This window comes from Heloderma suspectum, chromosome 1 (assembly GCF_057233095.1).
Source record: "Heloderma suspectum isolate Gila_16-S chromosome 1, 16-S_ref, whole genome shotgun sequence".
NCBI lineage: Eukaryota > Metazoa > Chordata > Lepidosauria > Squamata > Helodermatidae > Heloderma > Heloderma suspectum.
In genome coordinates this window covers 140,809,330-140,831,746 of record NC_139458.1, presented here as the reverse complement: position 1 = coordinate 140,831,746, position 22,417 = coordinate 140,809,330, and the positions used below count along the sequence as shown (strand labels likewise).

The following is a 22,417-nucleotide window of genomic DNA, read 5'->3' as shown; positions in this document are numbered from 1 at the left end:
CCTCCTGCCCTGCATTTTTGGCCAGACAGCCGCTTTCGGCTGTCTAACCGCGGGAGGACAGAGCGGGGGAGGAGGCTGCTGTACAACATATAGGAACGCCCCCTGGAATGCCCCATTTTGGCCGCTCCGCACTCCTCTTGTGAGTGTGGAGCTTCTGCGAGGCAGCGTGGAAGGAGGGGAAGGTCGGTTCTCAGAAAATAAGATATCCTATGGCCGTCTAGCCATGGCCACAGGATTGCTCCTTCCATATACATTTTGGATTAACCGTATCAAATGCCTTGTAAAGATCAAGTGTCATTATTACAACTGGCACCTTTCTTGTCTTACAAATATTAATCATACTAAATACTTTCCTAATTGGATCTGCAATAAACCTATTTTTTAAAAAAACATATTGATCTGAACCTATAAAATCATTAATAACTTCTTTCAGGCGTTTTGCCCATATTTTAGTAAATATTTTATAATCCACATTCAGTAGAGATATTGGTCTATAGGAGTCCAGGTTACATTTATCTTTGTTTAATTTAGGTATCAGTGTTATTATAGCTTGTGTCCATGTTTTCGGGAGTGGGGCCTCCTCTTGTATTTCCCAATATAATTTCTTCAGTTGTGGCACCAGCACATCCACAAATGCTCTATAACATTCGCCCATAAACCCATCTCGGCCTGGTGATTTATTATTTTTTAATTCTTTTATAGCTTCTTTAATCTCCTCTTCTCCTGTCTCAGCTTCTAAAAACTGTTTCTGTTCTTCTTTTAGTGGGGGTATTTTTGTTTTGTCTTGGTATTCCTGAATCTGCTTTATTTCTATCTGTTTCCCTTCATAAAGATCTTTAGAAAAACTTTGTAATAATTTCCCCACTTATTTTTGATCATATGTTTTAATTCCTTCTTTTGTATTCAAAGCTAAAATTTTGTTCTTAGTTCTCTTTTTCTGGACTCTGTTCGCCAACAATTTTGAGCTTTTTCCTGTAAACATAATACCTTTGCTTGACATATAACATGTCTATCATTGTTTTATTTATTTCTAATGCCTCTCTTTTTTCCCTCAATTTTTCCATTTTTTTTTCTAATTCTAGTCTGACAAGTATACTTGTATTGCTCCATTAATCTGTTAATTTCTTGATCCAGTGTCTCCTTCTTCTCCTTCTCCTTTTTCTTTATTAAACTTAGCTCTTTCGTACATCCCCTTCTTATTTATGCCTTGCTGGCTTCCCATCTAATTGTTTCTGTGGGTTCCCCTTTTTTATTTTCTTCAAAATATCTTTCTATATTCCTTTTTATCCTAGCCTTAATATCTTCCTTAGTTAATAATATGGGATTCAATCTCCATATATAATCCCTTTTAATTTCTTGATCCATCTCTACATACATTTTGATTGGGGCATGGTCTGTTATTTTTATTTGTCCAATTTCCATTTTTTAAAGCCTTAGTAAAAAAGTTTCTGTTGTTAAAATTGTATCTAACCTACTAAACCTTTTATATACTTCTGACAAATATGTGTGACTATAGTCATTAGGATTTGTTTTGATCCAAGCATCATAAATATCATATTTTTTCAAAATTTCCATATACTGGGATACTCTTCTGCCCTGCTTTAACATTGTTCTTCATTTTGTATCGCCCATTGACGTTGCCCCCTTGCAGATTCCAATTTAAATATCCTGCAATTATTTTTTCTGATTTTGAGAATCTGTTAACTTTAGCTAAGATCTTCTGTAGAAATTTAATTGACTACAAAGATTTAAAAAATGCCACTGTTATTAACTCTTTATTATATATCCCCTCTACAAATATATATCTCCCCTTTTTATCTTTCATCATTCTTTTTAATTGAAAATGTATCCCCTTATTAATTAATATCCCTACCCACCCGCCCCCCGCTCTTCTATATCCTGGAGCTAAGAATTTATGTCGCCCTTGTCTGCTGCCCAATATCCCACTGTTTGTCTTTGGTTTATGAATTTCTTGCAAAAATAATATCTCAGGCTTCATTTCAAATATCAATTTATACATTCAAGTTTGTTTTACCCGACCCCCTTCTCCTCATATATTCAGAGATGTACACTGTACCATATTTTTTAAGTTTTTTTTAATTTTTTTAATTTTCTTTTTTTCCTATTCTTTTTTCTTTCCCATTCTTGTTTTTCGCCTTTCCTTTTCACTTCTCCTTCTCTTCTCTTTTCTCCTAAAAGCTACCTGCTATTTCCCTTTTACTTATTCCTTATGTTCCAGTCCCTCTCAATTCCCCCCCCCCCACCATCCCCTCTTCGTGAAAGGTTCTTTGCTTCTGCTTCCAAGAGCCAGTATCTCCTTCAGTTCTTTTTAATTTCCTCCTCCCTGCTATAATCTCCAAAGCTTATCACTACAGTGTCACAATACTCTCTTATATGAACCCACAGAATATTCAAATGTACAAATTTAGAGGGAAAAGTTGTGAGACAGAAATACACACACACACACACACACACACACGAGCAAAATGGGAACAGTATGAGAGGATCTCATCCCCCTCACCATCTGAAACATCTGTCTGGTCATCTGCAGTCCTTCCTTCCCCTTTTTGTTCTTCTGGGATTTCTATCTTTAACGCTCTAAACAGTCCCTTGATCCCAGATTTCGTTGTTACCAGATATATTTTCCCTTTATGTATTATTGACAGTTTGAAAGGGAAGCCCCAGAAATATTTAATTCCTTGTTCTTGAACCTGTCTTCTAAATGCACCTAGATTTTTTCTTTTCTGTAGTGTCTCTGGGGGTAAGTCTTATAAAAACATCACAGGCATGTTCATATACTTTATTTCTTTCATTAGCCGTATTTCTTTCATTATCTTTTCCTTTAGAGAGTAGTTTACAAAACAGATTATAATATCTTGTGGAACACTTGTTTCTAACCTTCTGGGTCCTAGTGCCCAATGAGCTCTTTCAGGATCGTCCATCTGTATTTTACATGCAGGAAGTAGTTCTGTGAGCCATTTCACTATAAATTCTTTAACAGATTCTCGTTCTGCAGTCTCCATAATTCCACAAATATGCACATTTTTCCTACTATTTCTATTGGACATATCTTCATATTTTAAGCTATTCTCTTCAATTAGTTTTCTTAAAGATTTAATTTGTACCTGATGTGCGCTGAATCTGTCTGCATTCTCTGAAACTGCCGCTTCTGTTTCTTTCATCCTCTCTTGCAATTGCTCTAATTTATCTTCCAGTATTTCCTTCCAGGCAGTCAATAAGGCTTTCTTCACATGGAGCTTTTATCCTGCGATTGGGATTGCTCCCTCATGGAAGTTTACGGGCTCTTTACATGACATTGTGAACCTCCAGGGTGTCTCCTGAACTAAATGCCCTTTGTTCCATTTTTAAATAGATTGCAGATAATGAGCTATCAAATTACCGCATTGTGTTCTGCTTCAGTTCCCTCCGTGAAAAGAGGAAAAGCGGCAATAAGAGGAGCAAGATCCATGAAAGATATGGAAGACTCAGATACAGGGAGAAGGAGGGGGAAAGGGGAGGGGGGAAAGGAAGCGCATGAAAAGGGGAGTCGTTGTGATCTTGCATTTAAAATGGAAGCAGAAAGCCCCATTTTAAATGCAGGATTTTGGCTGGCATAGAGATGCCCTAAATCTTGTTTGAGTGCTGTTAATTGCTTGGTCAGTTCTTCTTTTGATACAGCCATCCCTCCGGTCTCGACTTCTTCTTGCAGGTGTTTCTTTGCTGATTTAAAGAAGTATTTTATTCCGCTCTCCATTCTTCCTGATAGATTCATTAACGGCTGTCTAGAATTTTGTTTCCAGGAGTTATTTTCTTTTGAGATAACTTTTCTTGGCTTAAAATATTTCCTGAGGGCAGGGAGCACCAAGATCATGCCACCATTGCCTTTGGCATCCAAACTCCACCTCCCATCATTTTTTTAATAATGTTGGCCATAAAGTATCCTAGAGAAATGCAGATACCTTCTCCCTCTGGGGCAATCATCACCATTTTGACCATGTGGAGCCAACTGCCCTGAGAGCACAAGCTGCCCTTGTCCCACGCTGATGTATGTAGGCTAAGCAGGCTGATGAGGAACCAAGTGTAGGCTGTAGCATTTCATACAATCTGCCCTACAGATATTGGAAATGCTGAAATAATGCACCTAATTCCCCAAATAAGGGCTGTCTGGACATAGCCATATGTTACATATCTGGGGGTCGGGTGGATTTCTGGTGGACCCTCCTTTATCAGGGTTCCCCCTGCCAAAAAAATAACTGGTAGGCTGCCATCAGTCTGGTTGAACCTCCTGACAAACTCTAGTCTGTCCAGTTTCTTAGAGATATCTAAGCACTTTTGCCTAGGCAGAACAAAAGAAAGGCTCATTTGATTTTCCTCCCCAAACACAGAACTTAACTAAGACCTTGTGAAAATCCTAAGAACACAAGCAGTAGCTTTTCAACTGTGCAGCATTTCACATGGGGAAGGTTTTTACTGAGAACTTCCTTTTTAAAACAATGCAGCCAAATGTCCAAATACAAAAGGGAATTTATTTGGGAAGGGGTGGGAGGAAAAGAGGAAGAACAAGGGAAGGCAGCAATCACATACAGAGAAATCCAAGTAAAACCAATGAAGTCAATCTAATTTAGAAAGCAATCCTATGGTCCCTGGGCGAGTGACCTAGGGACCATAAGATGGTTCGGATTCCCCCCTCCAAGGTCAGATACAGAGCTCCAACCTCAGAAGGGGGAGTCAGAGATCTGACCCCCACAGTGAGCATGGAGAGAACCATGACAACTGCCTCTCTGAGGCTGGAATATCAACCTCAGAGAAGGGGAAAGGGGGGCGTTCTGGTAGACGGGGAGGGGAGGAGACCGGAGAGCCCAGAATACAATTTATCCAGAGCCTCCTTCATCTTCCTTCCCTCCCTCTCTGAAGCACCCTTGCTAGACAGGCTGTTTCAGCTGGGCAGGGCATAGGAATCTTGGAAGTCTCAGAGTAGCAAATTACATGTTAGCTACTTGAGTAGAATCTTAGGTTTCAGAGCATATGCATAGTACCTTGCAGAGAGGATGGTCTGAGAGACAGCATCTTGGCCTCCTGATTAGATATTATTTGGAAGATGATAGGGAGTAAGCAAATTCCTCACTTTTATGGGAATCTGAATTGAGTAAAAGCCAGTCCCTTGGCAGGGACTGTTATTTTGTCCAACATTGAATACCCTCCATTTCTGATGTCAGTGGTCCAGCCAGCAAATTAAAGAAATATTTAATGACTGGACCAACCTTTGTAATGTTCCCCACACTTGAATATAAAAGAGCTGGACAGTTCTAAGTGGACAAACTATTGGGCAGGTGTCCCGGCATGGTGCCAACTTACCCCGATGCTCTAGGGGGCACTCTTGCTCTACATCCAGAATAAAGGGGTTTGTCACACCATGTCATATCTCATATTCAGATAGCTAGATATAAATACAGATATATACATCCAGTCTCTAGGTTCCATCATTGTCAGTCACAGTCTAGTCTAACATAACCATAAAACAGAATCAAGGAGGGCTCAAAGATAGAAGTTGGCTCAGTTCTTAGTGGTTCCCACTGAGTTTCTATGTTAATGAAGTAAATTGTATGGATTCTGGGCTAGGGTCAAAGAGGGGACAAAACCTGCTCTATATCCTACCCACCCTCACCATAAAAAGCAGGTATGTTGCTAGTATTCAGTAATTATGATTTCATACTAGACAAATGGCAGAGACCACCTAATGAATGGACTAACCTATATATGTGGAAAAGGTCAGCTTAGCAAAAAGAAGGTTGGGACTTGGGAGGTGGTAGGACTGTTGTTACAGCAGGTTTCTGGCTTTGGTTGCTTATCACTTTCTGTCATTATAACTTATAGTGCAGCTGTCAATTAACACCAATAGTCATTTAAAAAACTATATTAAAGAAAAACATTTTTGAGGGGAAAAAGGATAAAGTACTTGTCTACTGCTCAAAGGAGTTATATGATCACATCCTTACCTTTCCAACTCTCTTCCCTTCCACAGCAAGCACCTTCATCTTAGAGAAGTAGTGGTAGAAAGCAACTACATAGGTGATGATGGATTTCTCATCTGGATTCTCCGTAAAGACATCTGGGGAGCAAAGAGACTGTCAAGAGAAAACTATTTGTTTGAAAACAGAGTAGCTGACTTGGACTGTGCCTCATTCCCCCTGTTGTAGCAGGACAACACAATGTAGCAGTATGAGCGACCTCACTAACCAGCCAACTTCAGGTAAAAAAACAATGGAATGCACGGGAGCAAAACTAGATGTATAAGAGTTTGTTTTCCTACAGGGATATTATCTGTTTTGGATGATGATGATGATAATGATAATGATAATAATGTATGTAGGAGCGCTGACTCTCTGATAAACAAAAACATGCAAATAATTATAACCTCAACTGTATTGAATCCATGGGGAGGACATGAAGTATGTCTAAAAGAAAGAGATGTTACCTTGTAACAGTACTACAACATATACTACTAAGTAGGAGGAAATCCTCACACCAAATGACCCCTGGTAATTAAGCTTAATTTGTAAAACAAGAGATGCTGGCACTGAGGCATACACAGCAGTTATACCTACTGACTAAGATGTCCTTCCTCCTGATTGCAGCTTTTAGGGGTTGGTGTGATTCCTGTGGTAACGGAAAAGCAATCTGCACAGGCTCAAAGGAACTCTTTTCACATGTCCTAGGGCCAGAGCTGTTACTGAAACAGGATAATGGGGCTAAATATCAGTGAATCCTGGCTTAAAGGAAGCCCTGACTGGTAATTAATTAATCTCCCTAATCCAATTATTATTTACATGTGCAGGCAGCTCCAATATGCACAAGAGTTTTCCTCTTCATTTCAGTACATCCACAAATCAATGCATAAGAGAATTGGATCCCTCCATCAAAACGCCTAGGGAATGCAATATAGGAAAAAGAGCTAACACAGATTTCTGAACCGATTACATGTCTAATGTAAGGAAGATCTGGGCACACATAATTTGGGTGTAATGAGGAGATACAATATGTTTTATTCAACAAAATTATTTCTAACATTTTTTTAAAGTTAAAATGTTTTTTACATTTTACAGGAAAATATATAAAAACCTGGTGCTCCAAGAAAGCTTCTTATAGTAAAGGCAAGTTTTTCATTTTAAAATGATAGGTTGTATCCATAGTAAGAAGCAGAGACATCACCTTGCCGACAAAGGTCCGTCTAATCAAAGCTATGGTTTCCCAGTAGTAATGTATGGCTGTGAGAGCTGGACTATAAGGAAGGCTGAGCGCCGAAGAATTGATGCTTTTGAACTGTGGTGCTGGAGAAGACTCTTACGAGTCCCCTGGACTGCAAGGAGGTCAAATCAGTCCATCCTAAAGGAAATCAACCCTGAGTGCTCATTGGAAGGACAGATACTGAAGCTGAAGCTCAAATATTTTGGCCACCTAATGCGAAGAGAAAACTCTCTGGAAAAGACCCTGATGCTGGGAAAGACTGAAGGCAAAAGGAGAAGGGGACGGCAGAGGAGGAGATGGCTAGATAGCATCACCGATGCAATGAATATGAACTTGAGCACACTCCGGGAGAGAGTGCAGGACAGGAAGGCCTGGCGTGCTATGGTCCATGGGGTCATGAAGAGTCGGACACGACTGAACGACTGAACAACAACAACAAATCCATTGTTAGTCCTACTTAGAGTAGACGATTGAAATGAACAGGACTGGGGTTAGACTAACTTTGGATACAATGTTACAAACATTTTAATTCAAACATGATGCAAATAATGTATAGCCAAAAGGAATTTAGATGTAATAATGGTTAAATGCTTCGTACAACATTGCTGATCTGTATCTATGTCCAGAACATTATTTATTTGGGCATTTGTATTCCTCTTTTCTATGATAAAATAGAAAGGTAGTTTATAAATGAATAAATAGATCAAACCAAATTAAAACCCCATCCTAACAATAAAACAAAACAAACAGATATAAAAGCAGCACCATAAAACCCATATCAGCGACAGCAGACTAAAACATATAATTAAAGATTCAGATTAAAAAATGCTTGCCAGAATAAGACAGTCTTAGGGCGCAATCCTATCCAGATAGGTGGCGGCCTCCGAACTCAGAGGGCAGGAGAAGCACGGAGGGGATCATTCCCTCCACGCTTCTCCTGCCCTGCTTTTTTTGCTAGATATCCGATTGCGGATGTCTAGCCGCAGGAGGACAGAGTGGGGAAGGAGGCTGCTGTATGACACCTAGGATGTGTCGTATAGGCATTTCCACCTTCCCTGCCTCGGAATGTCCCCAGAAACGCCCCTTTTTGGCCGCTCTGCACTCCTCTTGCGAGTGTGGAGGACGGGGCTGTTCTGCGCTGCCTTGGAGGCAGCGTGAAGTGGGAGGAGGTCAGTTCCCGGAAAACACCATATCCTATGGCCGTCTAGCCGCTGTCTAGTGACCATAGGATTGCTTCCTCCAGGGCCCATTTAAAAGTGGCCAAAGAGACTTGCATAGCTCCCATTCGTTTCAGAGAGGCTTCCTGGTGGATTGTGCCACAAGGGAGCACGTGACTATAAAACACCTAAGCTTTGCATCTACCATCATATATATAATTCCTCCATGATCTTCTGCAGCCAGACATTTTGCAAAGGCTTCCTCAGATGAGCCATTATTTCCTTAGCTTTTACAGCTACGTCTTCTGTATAATTGTCCTATGCTGTGTCAGCTCAATTCTCAATTTAAAAAGGGCAGGCATTGAGCCAAATGGACTCTCACCTTCTGGGTCAAGAAGCTGGGTGATGCCAAGTTCTTGCTCTGCCACACTGAAAGCATCCTCCAAGTTGTGCCTAGCATTCGAGTACTTCAGTTTCTCAAAGTCAATCAGGTCAGGCCTAAGAATGAAGGGGGAGAAACACTTTAACAAAATATGCAGTGTATTTTGGGGAGAAAACACCTTAACAAAATATGCTGTGTATTAGGCTAGCTCTATCGTGCAAAAGGAAACATTACAAAACGTTGCAATATGGAGTGCTCCAGTTCAGTGATTCAGGGCTCCTTCACACTGAGTTTTTTTTACTGTGAAAGTGCGATGATTCTTCGGTCATGGTTTTCCTGTGCGTTTTACACAATGTCTACCCTGCAGCTGTTGTCCCGCCTCTTCCTCCCATTTCCCTGTGTTATTTCTTAAAGGGAAAAATGCAGTATTTTCTCAGGTAGCACCATCGAACTGCCACCTCCTGCCTGTGTACTTCTGCCGTGGTGCATTGAGCCGCTTTTGTGTGGGCAGTTGTTGGGGCGCAGTTATCATGATGACGCCTGTGACAACAATGGGGTGGGAGTGTCACCCTGCCATGCCTGTGCCCTTTTGCCTCTTTGCCATTCTGCTATTGGTTGCCCAAAGAGCACAACATGGTGGAAGTAAGCCTGGTAGAGTGGCTTTGCTGCCTCTCCTCCATTTCTCCTTCTTGCCTGCTCCCACTGACACCCCAGCAGCGCTTTACAATGGGATCGGGTATGGGGGGGGGGGATTGCTCTGCTCTGCAAGTGCTGCCTGGAAAAGTTTTAACCCTTTCTATTCAATCCCCATGTACACAAAAACGAGAGAAGTGTAACCCCTTTTCATTCAATCCCCTCTCTCATTGTATACACAAATGAGAAAAATGTTACTGCTCGCTTTTACAATGACAATACTGACTTGCACATGTGGTGGTGGGGGACTTCCAAAGTTATGAAGTTTCAGCGCTTCACAATGGGATTGAGGGATCACCCTGCTCTATAAGTGCTGCCCGGAAAACTTTCAACCCTTGCTATTCAATCCCCATGTACACACAAACGAAAGAAATGTAACTGCTTGCTTTGGGGAGCAGATGTCCGACTTCGTGAAAGTACTGTGGAATGCAGCGGCCAAAACAGGGATCAGAGGCAGCGGAAGTGAAAAGGAGAGGCAGACAAGGATGCTGAATTGAAAAGGTTCATGCGGGGGGGAGGGGCTACCCCAGAGGGCATGGACAGCGGGGGGGTGGGGTGTACAATGTTGCTGACATCCAAAAACATCTCGACAGGCTCCACCCACCAGAGTAAATGGCAGGTAGAGTTATTCAGTAAAGAAAAACCAGCTGTGTAAAGAGCGGATTTAAAATCCCTCAAAAAATCCAGAAAGAGTGGTAAATCACGGGATAATGCCTCGTGTGGAGAAGCCCTCAGTAAGACACTCAGCCATCTCCTCCTTCCAGGATTCTCCATTCAATTCCCCCTTGCACCATGTTTTCGGTGTCTCCTCCCACCTCACACCAGCAGTCCTCCTCCCACCCCCACAACAGTCACCAGTATTCTGTGGCCACTGAGTTCACTCAGTCCTTGCTGTGCTGTTTTGTTTTCACCCTGGCTAGTTTGTTTTTTTTTTACTATTTTTTGTACTTCTGCAAACCTTGAGGTTTGCCCGAGTCTGCTAATACCTCCTTCTTGGGCATGGACAGTGCTGTTTTGGCTACATAAGCAATGACACTCACTTCTGAACATCAGAAATAGAGTGAATGATAGCTGAGAATCATATTATACTAGTGGACGGAAGGCGGCAGTGGCGCAGTGGTAGAGCACCTGCTTTGCATGCGGAAGATCCCAAGTTCAGTCTCCAGCATTTGCATTTCCTAGCTAGGTAGGGCTAGGAAAGAATCCTGCCTGAAGCCCTGGAGAGCCGCTGCCAGTCAGAGTCAGCGATATTGGGCTAGATGGACCAATGGCCTGACTCAGCATAAGGCAGTTCCCTGTGTTCCTATGAGGCAGGTTCATGGAGGAAAGTAAGGTCACCTTTGTAGCCAAATGTGTGCACATCATCATTACTAAGCTAACCTAGACACACCAGCAAAAGCCTTCACATTTCTTCCACACACACAACCCTGCCCTACACTTCAGGTCAATGCAGGGGTCTTTCCAGTCCTTACCTGTGCTTGTGAATAAGGGCACTGAAAGCCAAGCCATCTTTCCAGCTGGAGGTGAAATTGGTGACATTAACATGTGGATAGCTGTATTGCAAAGAGAAGCGAGGGGGGAACGTAAAAGGAGTTATAATGCAATCCATAAGGTGAGAGCTACAAAACGGTAGTCTAACTACAATTAGTTTAAGGAAATGCTTTTCTCTAAAGAGAAGGGTTAGAATGCAATCTGATATGTATGGCACAAGCTACATTTTCAAGCCACTTCTTGTAGCTGGGGAAATGCCAGCATATGCAATTTTCCACCTCTGCATTCCAATCAAGAGGAATGAAAAGGAAACAGATAGAGTTTCCAATTGGAAATGCAGATTCTCCTGCATAGACAGAGGAATGTTTAGTCTGGATGGACAACTCTGATCAGCTAAGTCCAACTGATATCCCATAGGCTGGATGAAGTACACTGCACAGGATGTTTCTAGCCATGCTGGCTACCTACTTCTATCTACTCCACAAACACATACATACCTGCTCTCTCAGGGCTAAACTAAATGCTAAACACAGAGCATGTGGGTGATCTTAACTTTCTTTTTTTATCTTCAAATAAGTGTGTGAACTCCCCATCTGGTTCAGGAGCAGCACATGTGGGTAGGGGAGGGTTAAACCTTCCCACCCAGCCGCTCCTCCCCACACCAAAATTCACTTCCCCCGATGAAGGGGCTAAAAAACAAACCCCTTAATTGGCATCGGTGGAGATTGTTCTCCTCTTTTTGGCCCCTGCTCAGAGGGGCAAATTGGGGGGGGGGATGTCAAGGGTAGGAAGGTTTAAACCTCCCCTACCTGTGCATGCTGGACCCAATCTGGATTGGAAATTTAGGATCATCTGCATGCTACATATTTAACATAACATGTAGTTTAGCCCCCAGTTATATCAGAAACGAAGCAGAGGCAGCGCACCCCAGACTCTTGTGGGAAGAGAGATGAGTGCTTATGTGCACCTGAGGACGATCTGGGTATTTGAACTGTTGGTGGCATTAAAAAGGATGAGACACCCTAGCAGAAGTTTGGCCCAGGTTAGCGCTCAAGTGCAGTATCTACTTTTCCCCATGGAATAAATGGAAACGATTCATTTATACGGGAAAAAGTAAGGTTGTGCATGCAAGGACAGCGCTGGACTGAGGGCTAAACTTGCTCCCTTTCCCTGGTGACCTAGCAATTAAAAATGAAACCTAAACCAATCTGCATAGATCCTGGATTCTGTTTCTTGGTCACACTACAATTTGACCAAGAGTTGGGAGCTGGCTTTTACATAAATAGGTGTAACAAGTGGGACCTACAATGAAATGTTGCAGTGTGGCGTGCTCCTGTTCAGAGTTCCAGCCTGTCAGCCATGCCCTTTTCCGCGATATTCCCTTCCCTTCCCCATCCTGTTTTCAATTTCTTCCCCTACTCTGACATCATTCTATGCCTACTGAACATGCTCAGTCCCCCTTTGGGCTGGTTTTTTCATGGGGAGGGTATTTTTCCCCTTTGTGGGGTTTTTTTCCTCCTGTTTTTGTTTTTGTACTTCTGCAGATGCTGGAGTTCCCTTAAGCCTGCTGATACCCCCTCTTGTGTGTGGATGGTGCCATCTTGGCTATGTAAGGATCCACATTCAGGGAATGAGTTTGCTATTACTATATGGGATTAGGAGATCACACTCTCAAATGAGCCTCATTTTTCTTTCTTAATCGCATGGCTGAGTATCAAATAATTGATACCACATGCATTAATTGGCTTCACACAACATGAACCCATACTCAGGGTTGAGTATGGGTTGAGTGTGAGTTGTCATTGAACCATGGGCTGTTGTTGAATTGTGGGTTGTTGTGTTGCGTGAACCCAGGTGTGCTAACAAACCAAGGTTTATTAACCACAAACAACCCTCACTTCACAACCCAACAACCATGGGTTCTCTTTGTGGGTTGTTCATGGTTAACAAACCACAGTTTGTTAGCGTGGGTGGGTTCACACAATACAACAGCCCATGGTTCAACGCAAACCCACACTCAATACATACTAAACCTTGAGTGTGGGTTGTCATGTTGCGTGAACCTAGCCATCACGTTGGACCTAAATTGTTAAATAAGATGGAGGAGAACTGGGTATGCAGGGATGGGAAACACACACTTGAACAATTATAACAGCTGCAGACTTGCACCATGGTAGGAAGCTAGGCAGCCAAGATCATGCCTGTCCATTAAAAGGCAGGCTCAATGGGGAGCTCCAGAAAATCCTTTTCACTGTGGACAGGACAGGAAGAGGCTGAGGCGAGAGGTGCACCTCCCACTGGAAGAATAAATGCCTTCCTGTGGAGTGAAATATTTGCCTCTGGAGTGAACGGGAGGAGTAAGTCATCCCAAGATATCCTTCACCACTGAGGGAGAAAAAAATGTTGTGCCACAAATCGGATATCCAGCCTACAACATTGAAAACAACTCAAGCACTCTGATCCAGGCTCCCCTGCCGTAAAAGGAGAACAGAGCAGTAGCCTGGGACTTGAAAGAGACAGATTACATTTCAGTGAGCAGCAGATGTTCAAGGCAAAAACGGCCTCTTGGGATCTTGGCTTTCAGGACAAATCACATACACCTGTGTCATTTTTGTTTTAGGGTGGGATATCCATAATCCCTCTGAGCCTCATTTCCCATTAGTAAAATACAAGCAATACAGTTCTTCCCTCACTCACAAGAAGTTTGAAAAACACACATATGTATTTGAATAGGGGCATGCACCATTTAGATGCTATAGTAATGGAAATCTAGTTAGTATGGAAGTTCCAATGGGGCCTACATGTGAGCATCCTCTGCATTTCATTTCATAACTCAAGCTACAGAATTCCACTCTGAGATTTCATCATCCAGCCCAGAACCTACAGATGATCTAGAGAACATTATTTTGAAAAAAATCCCATTTCAGAACCATTAAATGATCAGGATAGAAGGGTTGCTTGAGCAATTGATTCTCCTCACTGTCAAATGGCGATATGCTGACTTCTAGCTGCATCCAGACTGAGCCAGCCATGTCAAGATCAACCCATCATGGGGTGGATTAGCTTTTTGCACCCTTCTGCAATTTTTCAGACATCTAAAGTGATATATTAAAGCTGAAATTCTTTAGACAGAAAAAGTCCTTCAACTCCCAGCATACCCCAGCCAGCCAGGACTTTTTCCTCTCTAAACATGTATGGGACTGCTCCCTAAAGAGCTCTACAGAGAATTGCTACATGTATTATCACCCTTCGCATAACTGGCTTAGTCTATGGCATCCGAAACAGGATGGCAATATGCACAGTGACTACATGGCAGAGATGGTTCAGATAACAGACCCTCACAGGCACAGTCTGTCTTTGATAGACCATTTGGGTTTCTATCAAAACTGCAATATTGCAAGAGCATGTAAATGTCTTCAGCTTGTCCCAAACTTAGAACAGTCTCAAAAAAGCTTCCTCAGATCATCAGGAATCACACGCAAAGCCTCATGGGGAAAAAAAACACAAAGGGGAAAAATGTGCTTGGATTCCTTACAGGGGACAGAGAACGTTGCGCCACAAACTAGCACATTACACAGGGCCAATATCAGAGGTACCCAGGGGGCACATTTTAACACATCTTTATGACATTGCCCGAGACAGCTCTGTCCTTGTGGCATACTTTGACAGAGCTGGGAGAGGTTTTATACTATCACTGGTATGAACTGAATGGGAACCTAGCCAAATGTCATACCGTCCATCTAGTCTTACTTAGTATTTCCTAGCTGATGCTGCAGGCTTAAGCCAACTGGTTACAGTGTGTTTACTGGGATGAAATATTAACTGCCATTGTACCCTGCAGTTTTCATTTGACACCAGAGCAACAATGCATCCTTTGCAGAACGGGTCTCCCGGCCTTCTTGAGTCTGAACAATGATGTCCTGGATCTAAATGGAAAGAGAAATATTCCACATTAAAGCGCTACCATTACATGTGCTTGATTTTGTGCAGGAGTGTATTTGGCTACTGTAGTCCTCATAGCACCTCTTTCACTTAATCTTAAAACAACTACAAACTGCAGACTGGATGTTTCTCATTATGCCCAGCAACACACAGTACATACATTTTTGCTTAATATTCAACCTGGTGAAGAGTTCTGATGTGCTCAAAAGTTTGTTCACCTCTTTGTGACTTTTTAGTTGGTCCTGGTAAAGATAGTGCTATTGTTACTTTTGGATTTTTGCCAGTAAAGACAATTTTCAAAACGATTTACAATATAATGTTACAAATCCTATAGAAACAGTATAGAATACAGTACTAAACTAAAAGATAGGCACTTTGAACTCCTTCAGTATGCCTATTTCTGGTATAGCACCTAAGACGTCATGCCAGCAAAAAGCAGATCATCCCTCCGTCACTGGTTTCAATTCCCCAGTGATTATGGCTTCAAATGGGGGTTCCTTCTGAGTAAACATACATAGGATTGCATTTCACAAGTGACAAACATTCCCACATTGCATTCTTCTCCTGCCTTCTTATTTGCAGTGTAAAAAAAGATGGATACACTGCCAGGGTATTATTAACATTGCTGTCGCAAGAGAGCTGATGAAACAGTCATATCTAGTCTGTTGTGCTGGACAGTGTAGAAAGTGACATTCTTGCTCCAAAAGGCTTACACTTGAACTGCTTTGAAAACCAGCATTCAGTTCAAGCCACAATAAACCAGATTAGTACAACCAAAAAGGGATTAGCTGTCCCACAGCAGTAATGTGCACACACACACGTGTGTGTGTGTGTGTGGGGGGGGTCTGTGCCTGTGTGTAACTTGTTTGCACAAGTGCCAGAACAAATAAGACATCATCCACACTAAAATAATACCTCACAGCCATTCTAACACACACCCTCAGCTTACTGGGCAGCCTTGTCACTGTCACAATGGCCAGTTCAGCAGGAGTTACAATATCATTAGAATAAAAACAAAATCTGTGCCATCCTTGAAGGAACTGGCATTGAGAGTTGCACTAAAACCTACCTGTGGAACTTGGGGAAATAATAAATAAGGCTTTGACAGTGATTGGGCTGCTGCTTTAATCAAAAGGAGTGACAAAATTTCATGCCTTGGGAGCACAAGAGTTCAGGAGCGTGCTTTCTCTCTCTCTCTTCCTCCCAGCCCCACAGTGGACTTTCCCATTCCTGGGTGGCAAAAGCTGCCTACTCCCTTCTCTGCTTTCTTTATACCTTTTAGTGGTGTGAAAAGTCAAAGATGGCTAATGGGTACACTCAGTGGAGTCAAATCCATTAATACACAATGAAAACCCTAGAATCATGGAATAGTAGGGTTGGAAGGGGCCTACAAGGCCATCGAGTCCAACCCCCTGCTCAATGCAGGAATCCAAGTCAAGGAATCCCTGGTCTCATCCAGTCTATAAGAGCGCCACACCACGAGCCTGCTCCTGCCTAGGAGGAAGAATTAAAGATCAGCCGATGAGAAGCAAAAATGGTTCTAAAAATCCCATATCGTAGACCTGCCTCTGCTTCCTGCTGCTGTCAGAACAGGGTGTCCTACTGATGTCCTCTTCTTTTTTGTGGGGTTCAGGCCCAGGACTCACCTGGAAGCGCAGGATGATTGTCCAGATGAGGCCCAGCACCAAACGGTGATTGCCATCAACAATGTCATGAGACCCCATGTTCTCCAGATGCACGCGCTGCTCCTTGAGGAACTGCAGGGCCTTGTCGACATTCTCCAGGCAGTGGATTCGCATGCGCCCCTTGGTGGGCTTGGGCTGTGAAGTGAAGTCAAAGTGTGTTTTACAAAGACACTTCAAGAGAGTTCAGCCACCCTCCAACTTCTTGAATAGAGAGCACCCAAGTGGCATCTATTCTCTTTTTGGGAACAAATTCCAGTGCCTGCAGTAGTAATGGGACTTCTGTGCTCCTCAATATTCTAAAGATTCTAAACCTTGCAGGTATAGGAAAATGCAAGGCTTCTTCGTCACAACAGGGGCAGAACAGAACATCAACAGGATCCATGACCTGAAATGGTACAGTGTTAAGAGTGACTTCACAAGTTAAATTCCATCCTTCATGGGACATATTAGGCAGTTGCTTCCCAGTGCGTACATGCCATGAAAAACCTGCATATACAATTATTACATCTGGTGGATCTACACACAAGTTGCACATTATTTTCTAGACATAAAAATAGGAATTTTGTTATCTGTGAAGTACTCTTAGGAAGACCATGAATGAGGGTTCCTGGATGTTACCAGTGTCAAGTATTTCCCTTCAATATTAGGGCAACAGTTCCCTTCTCCTATGCACCTTTAATTCTACAAAAGAGGGAAAATAAGAGGGAACTCTACCAGCAGCTCTCCAGAAAGCACCTCCAGCAATTTGATTAGCATTCGCCCATCTCTGAGGTCCATGTAGAGATCAGAAATTCTACAGGTCACACGTGCCAGGTGGGAGTTCACCCATTTGGTGAACGTTTTCTTCTGTACACCTTCCCGTTCATCTGAAAATAGACAAAACACTTTCTTAATAGCTGAACTTATTCACTCATAAGAAAAATGCAGGATCACATGAATTCTGTAGAATTGCTGCACAGGTACAATATCTGATATCTGGTGGAAATTTTGGCATACTGAAAATCAAGGATTTTGTTTTTGTTTTTAAGCTAGTTAGTTTCTAGGCCTTACAGCTTCTGCAAAAGGCTTAAATCAGTTTTAAGGCTTAAATCAGACTTAAATTTGAAATGTACCACTGGCCCCCCAAAGTTTAAGCCTTTAAACTTTCGGGGGCCAATGGCACATTTCAAATTTTGAGTGATTTGTGGTACTCTCACAAAATAGCTGCCAAACTGATGAGGCTACAGGAAAAGTAACTTGCCCAAGAATCCAAATACAAGGCAGGGGTGGAGTCTGAGGTCCAAAATGCAAAACTACTCTTTTGAACCCACAGTTTTCTGTTCCATCACCCATTTTTCAAAAGCTCAGAAACAAGTTGGCTAAGAAATTCAGTACAAGGCAGAGATGGTGTCTGAGCCCCAAATGCTGAACCACTTATTTGTCCACCAAAAGCTTAACAAAATACCCATTTCTCAGCAGGCAAACTGAGAATCACACACAGGCAAAACCCCCACCCACATCACAGCCACACATACACACACAAAACCAGGGCAAAATACACACCACACTAAAAACAAAAACACAGGCAAAACTCATACACCACACAAAACACACACACACAATGTCAAAACAAACAAAAACCAGGAAAAACCCCCATACCCCCTACCTTTCTCCCTACCATCCCCTCTAGGCCCCCAGGGTGCACCCACCTAGCGTACCTTTCTTTTTCCTCAGCCCAGAGGAATTATTGGAAAGAAAGATGGTGCTGTAAGCTGGTGCAGCATGCCAGCCTCCCAGCTTTTTAAAATTATTTTTAAAATATTTAAAAATCAACAATTCAGGTGGGGCAGGTAGCGTGGCGGGCACCAAGGATGATGCCTGTGGGCTCATTGGGGCCCACGGGCTCCATGTTGGGGACCCCAGGATTAAATGTTTGAGCTATATTAAGTAAGATGCTAAAACCCAGAGAGGAGCTTTCTAAAAGTCAGTATTTATTGCCCTACTCAGCTCCTTGTCCCTCCGCTATAGCTATTCTTTTCTGGAACCAGGGCCACCCAGAGTGTTTATGGGGCCTGGGACAGATGTGATGTTGGGGGCCCTGCCATTGCACCCTAAAAGGACCCATGAATATGTGGGGCTCTGTTGAGCAATGTGGTCAGGCCAAGGCAGGGGCCAACAATATGCACAGGAGTGAGATAGGGTGCCCCTTGCTTTGCAGAAGGTGGGGCAAATTGTTACAATTGTCCCTCCCCTTTGGGCAGCCCTGTCTGGCGCTCAACCCCACAGCCTCCAGAGACCATTCTGGTGCAGTTTGAATGTGAGTTTGGATGGCTGGGGAGCCCTGGTTCAAATCCCCACTTGGTCATGATTGCCTTTTGGTGAACTTTACAAGTTATATTAGTATCACGGGCCTTTAATTAATAAATGCCCTTCTCTTTCCATGTCCCTATTATTTGCTAAAACATCCCACATATTTTGAATCTGGGAGGCAAATAACTCAAAATAAACAAAAGTGGGTAAAACTAAACATTACATTAAGCACAGTTTTAAAGCAATGTGCTTAAGCTGGCCACTTTTATTCTGAAGTGAAAAACTGCCGTGCGAGACCCTGATCTGGATCACACTCCCAACCTAGATCAGGGCCCTGTGCAATTTCCTGCCAAAACCACCCTGGCTGCCATTTGCCCCCCAAAGTGCAATTTGCAGTAAACATTTTAGGGCAGGAAACTGGTACAGGCCCCAATCCAGATTGGAAGTATGATCCAAATCAGGATCCTATGCTTTCCCTCCAAAATAAAAGTAGCCATCCTAAGCACACATTTTAAAAAGGGTGCTTTAATGTAATATGTAGTTTAGGCTGTTGCAAATCACATTTCCTGATTAAAGAATCTGTGTTACAAAATTACAGAATATTTTTGTATTTTGGTATAACGGAGCGAGGAGCGAGAGAGCTGTTAACACACTAGAGCTGTAAAGAAAGGAAAGTATCTACCACCAAAGCGATTGTCATATACTGTGACAGGGATTCCAGAATCTAGACTACCTAAGACTGCATGTGCTCAGGATTAAGAGCCCACTTCATGCACAGAAGCGAAAAGGAGTATGCAATATTGGCTTCCGTGATAGGCAGGTAGCATTAAGTCCCTAGATTGGCCAAACCTGATATAACAAATGTTAGGATCCTGAACTTCTGCCCTTGCATGGTCAACAGAGCAGTACTTTCTGCCTGCTGCCCTTCATAAGAGTAATTTTTTAAGCTTAAAAGTACTTTGCAGTAGGAACAAAAGCTGAAACTAGTTTCTTCACTATCACACTTTTATAAACTTCTTGTAGTTCAGTTACACAGATCACTCAAAAGAGAGTCTGGATTTATTCTGAGGACTTTGTTTAGGAGCAATATGTTCACAATTTGGCAATCCAGCACAAATTAAATTTCCCTGCAGGAGAAACTAACCAAACATACTACAGATCATTTAACTGCATCACTGTAATTTAATTTAAACTATACTAGCATTCCCCCCCCCCACCTCCCTTTCCCTTCTCTAAAATGTAAAGAAGGGAAAGCAGGAAATAGCCATATGTGACAGAAAAGCTAAGGTGATCCTGCTAGCTTTCCCATTTTAAAATAAGGCAGCTGTCAGAATAGAGTAAAGTCAGTTTCTGGGAACAGGCTTGTGATATGTCAGTCTGAGTATCAGGCATCCAGGACCAGAATTTCTGAAATGTAATTCTCAAGTCATGTGTCAGAGTAACCAAAATAGCTACAGTAGTTACAAGAATCACAGATAATAACAGCAGGGTACTGTTTGAACCCATCTGAAGAAGTGACACACAGTGCCTGGGGCACAGTAAAATTCAAGCATCCTCTTAGCCTGCAAACCTCCTGACAAATACAGGACATACCAGTCTCTCACTCAATAAAGCATCTATACTTTGGCCACTCTTTAGCCACCCTTTGGGCTTCATCACACGGAGCTTTTATCCTGCGACTGAGATTGCTCCTTCACGGAAGTTTGCGAGCTCTTTACATGACGCCATGACCCTCCTGCACTAAATGCCCTTTGTTCTGTTTTTAAATAGATCACAAGGAGCGAGATCAATGAAAGATAATGGAAGACTCAGATACAGGGAGAAAGGGTGGGGCGGGGCGGGGCGGGGCGGGGGGCAGTGGTGCAGGGAGAGGAAGCACATGTAAAGGGAGTCAGTTGTGATCCTGCAATTAAAACGGAAGCAGAAAGCCCTGTTTTAAATGCAGGATTTTAGGCTGGCATAGAAATGCCCTTTGTCTTCAGAGTCACAGTAGATAATGTGGGTTCAGGGATAATTAATCCGAGCCAACTGATCCTGGTATGTCGCCACACAGAACACACACTTAAGGCAAGTTTTCATTAGGACCATTTTACACGTTATAGCTGGGTTTGCCTCATAGTGTGTTGCCAAAACAGAGAACTGCAGCCAATTCCAATTCCTTGAGGAATATTCCTGTAAATATGACACATGTTTGCAATTAGCTACCACTGATTTATTCTCCTGTTCTCCCATTTTTCACCAGAATGCTCCAAAAGATCATTCCCTTCCCCCTTCTCTCAAGTTGTGCTAGGAAAAGATTGCTGCCTGCTTATTGCATATTTTCCCTGCAGGGAGAAATTACATTTGACTAGTGCTTCTTCCAACTGCAGTAGATTTTTTCCCCTTATTTGATAGGCTCCAGGTTCCTCAGGGCTTAAAGAGCTATTTAGTCAAACTGATGGGTTCTAATACAAAAGGGAACTGGGGCGTGAGTAATATTTACACAATATGGCCTCAGCTTATTGTTCAGCTATATTTCAGATTCTGTAAAGAGTCCTGACTTGAGGCACATACCAGATTCAAGTCTTGATTAGAACTGCACATAAAACATTAACATACAGGCACACCCTTTCTTTTCAGCTCAAACCATCAACCTGGCTTCCACTTTCCTTAGTGAGAGAATGCTTCTTAAGGTAGGATTTCCCTTATCATAGAAAACCTACAACACACCCCAGTAATTAACTGAACAATTCACCTGAAGATACAGTGGCTTGTCCTTCCAATGGAATCCTTGAATTCATACTACAGATGTAAATTATTTTGAGGATCCTTGCTTTCCTAAAAAATTGGCTCCTCTTGCTTTTAGCAGGGAAGGAGTGTCCAACTGGATCCAAGAGGTGGCAAATGCCTTGTTAAAAGAGGGAGTGGTACCAGCTTCTTAAAAGAAACCATAATTCAATTGCACCTGAAGAAATCTAACCTGGACCCAGAAGATACAAACAGCTAGAAGCTGGTGGCTAACATCTCCTTTTGGAGCAAAGTGCTTGAGCAGGTGATTGCTGGATGACTCCAGACACTCTTGATGAAACTGATTTCCTAGATCAGTGTCAATTGGGTTTCAGGCCTGGTTTTGGGACAGAAACTTCTTTGGTTGCCCTGTGGGATGGCATTTGCCAGGAGAGAGACAGGAAGAGTGTAATCTGTTGATTCTCTGGGAGTTCTCAACAGCTTTTGATACCACTGACCATGGTATCCTTCTGGAGAGGTTAGCTGAGCTGGGTGTTGAAGGCACTGCTTTTCGGGAGTTCTGCACCTACCTAGGTGGCCTGTGCTAGAGGTGGTGCTGGGGAATTACTGCTTGATTCCCTGGGACTTAAGCTTTTGGGATCTGCAGGGTTCCATTCTATCCACAATGCTGTTTTAACATCTACATGAAAGTGCTGGGGGAAGTCATCCAGAGATTTGGACTGAGGTGTCACCAATATACACATGACACCCAGCCCTATTTCTCTTTGTCACTGAACCCAGGTGAGGCACCTTAACAATATTTTTTG

At 42.7% G+C, this 22,417-nt stretch overlaps 1 protein-coding gene across 12 annotated transcripts in view; it reads right to left on the bottom strand.

The window, feature by feature from the left end:
• SPTB (spectrin beta, erythrocytic) overlaps positions 1–22,417 on the bottom strand; it is a 154,504-nt gene that overhangs the window by 62,971 nt on the left and 69,116 nt on the right. For all 12 annotated transcript variants that reach the window (XM_084804308.1, XM_084804326.1, XM_084804316.1 and 9 more), the window contains 6 exons: positions 17,310–17,461; positions 16,557–16,730; positions 14,803–14,894; positions 10,950–11,030; positions 8,785–8,900; positions 5,997–6,109 (listed from right to left, as the gene is read on the bottom strand). In XM_084804308.1, the coding sequence (XP_084660434.1) occupies positions 5,997–6,109; positions 8,785–8,900; positions 10,950–11,030; positions 14,803–14,894; positions 16,557–16,730; positions 17,310–17,461 (728 nt within the window). The remainder of the gene's footprint in view (positions 1–5,996; positions 6,110–8,784; positions 8,901–10,949; positions 11,031–14,802; positions 14,895–16,556; positions 16,731–17,309; positions 17,462–22,417) is intronic.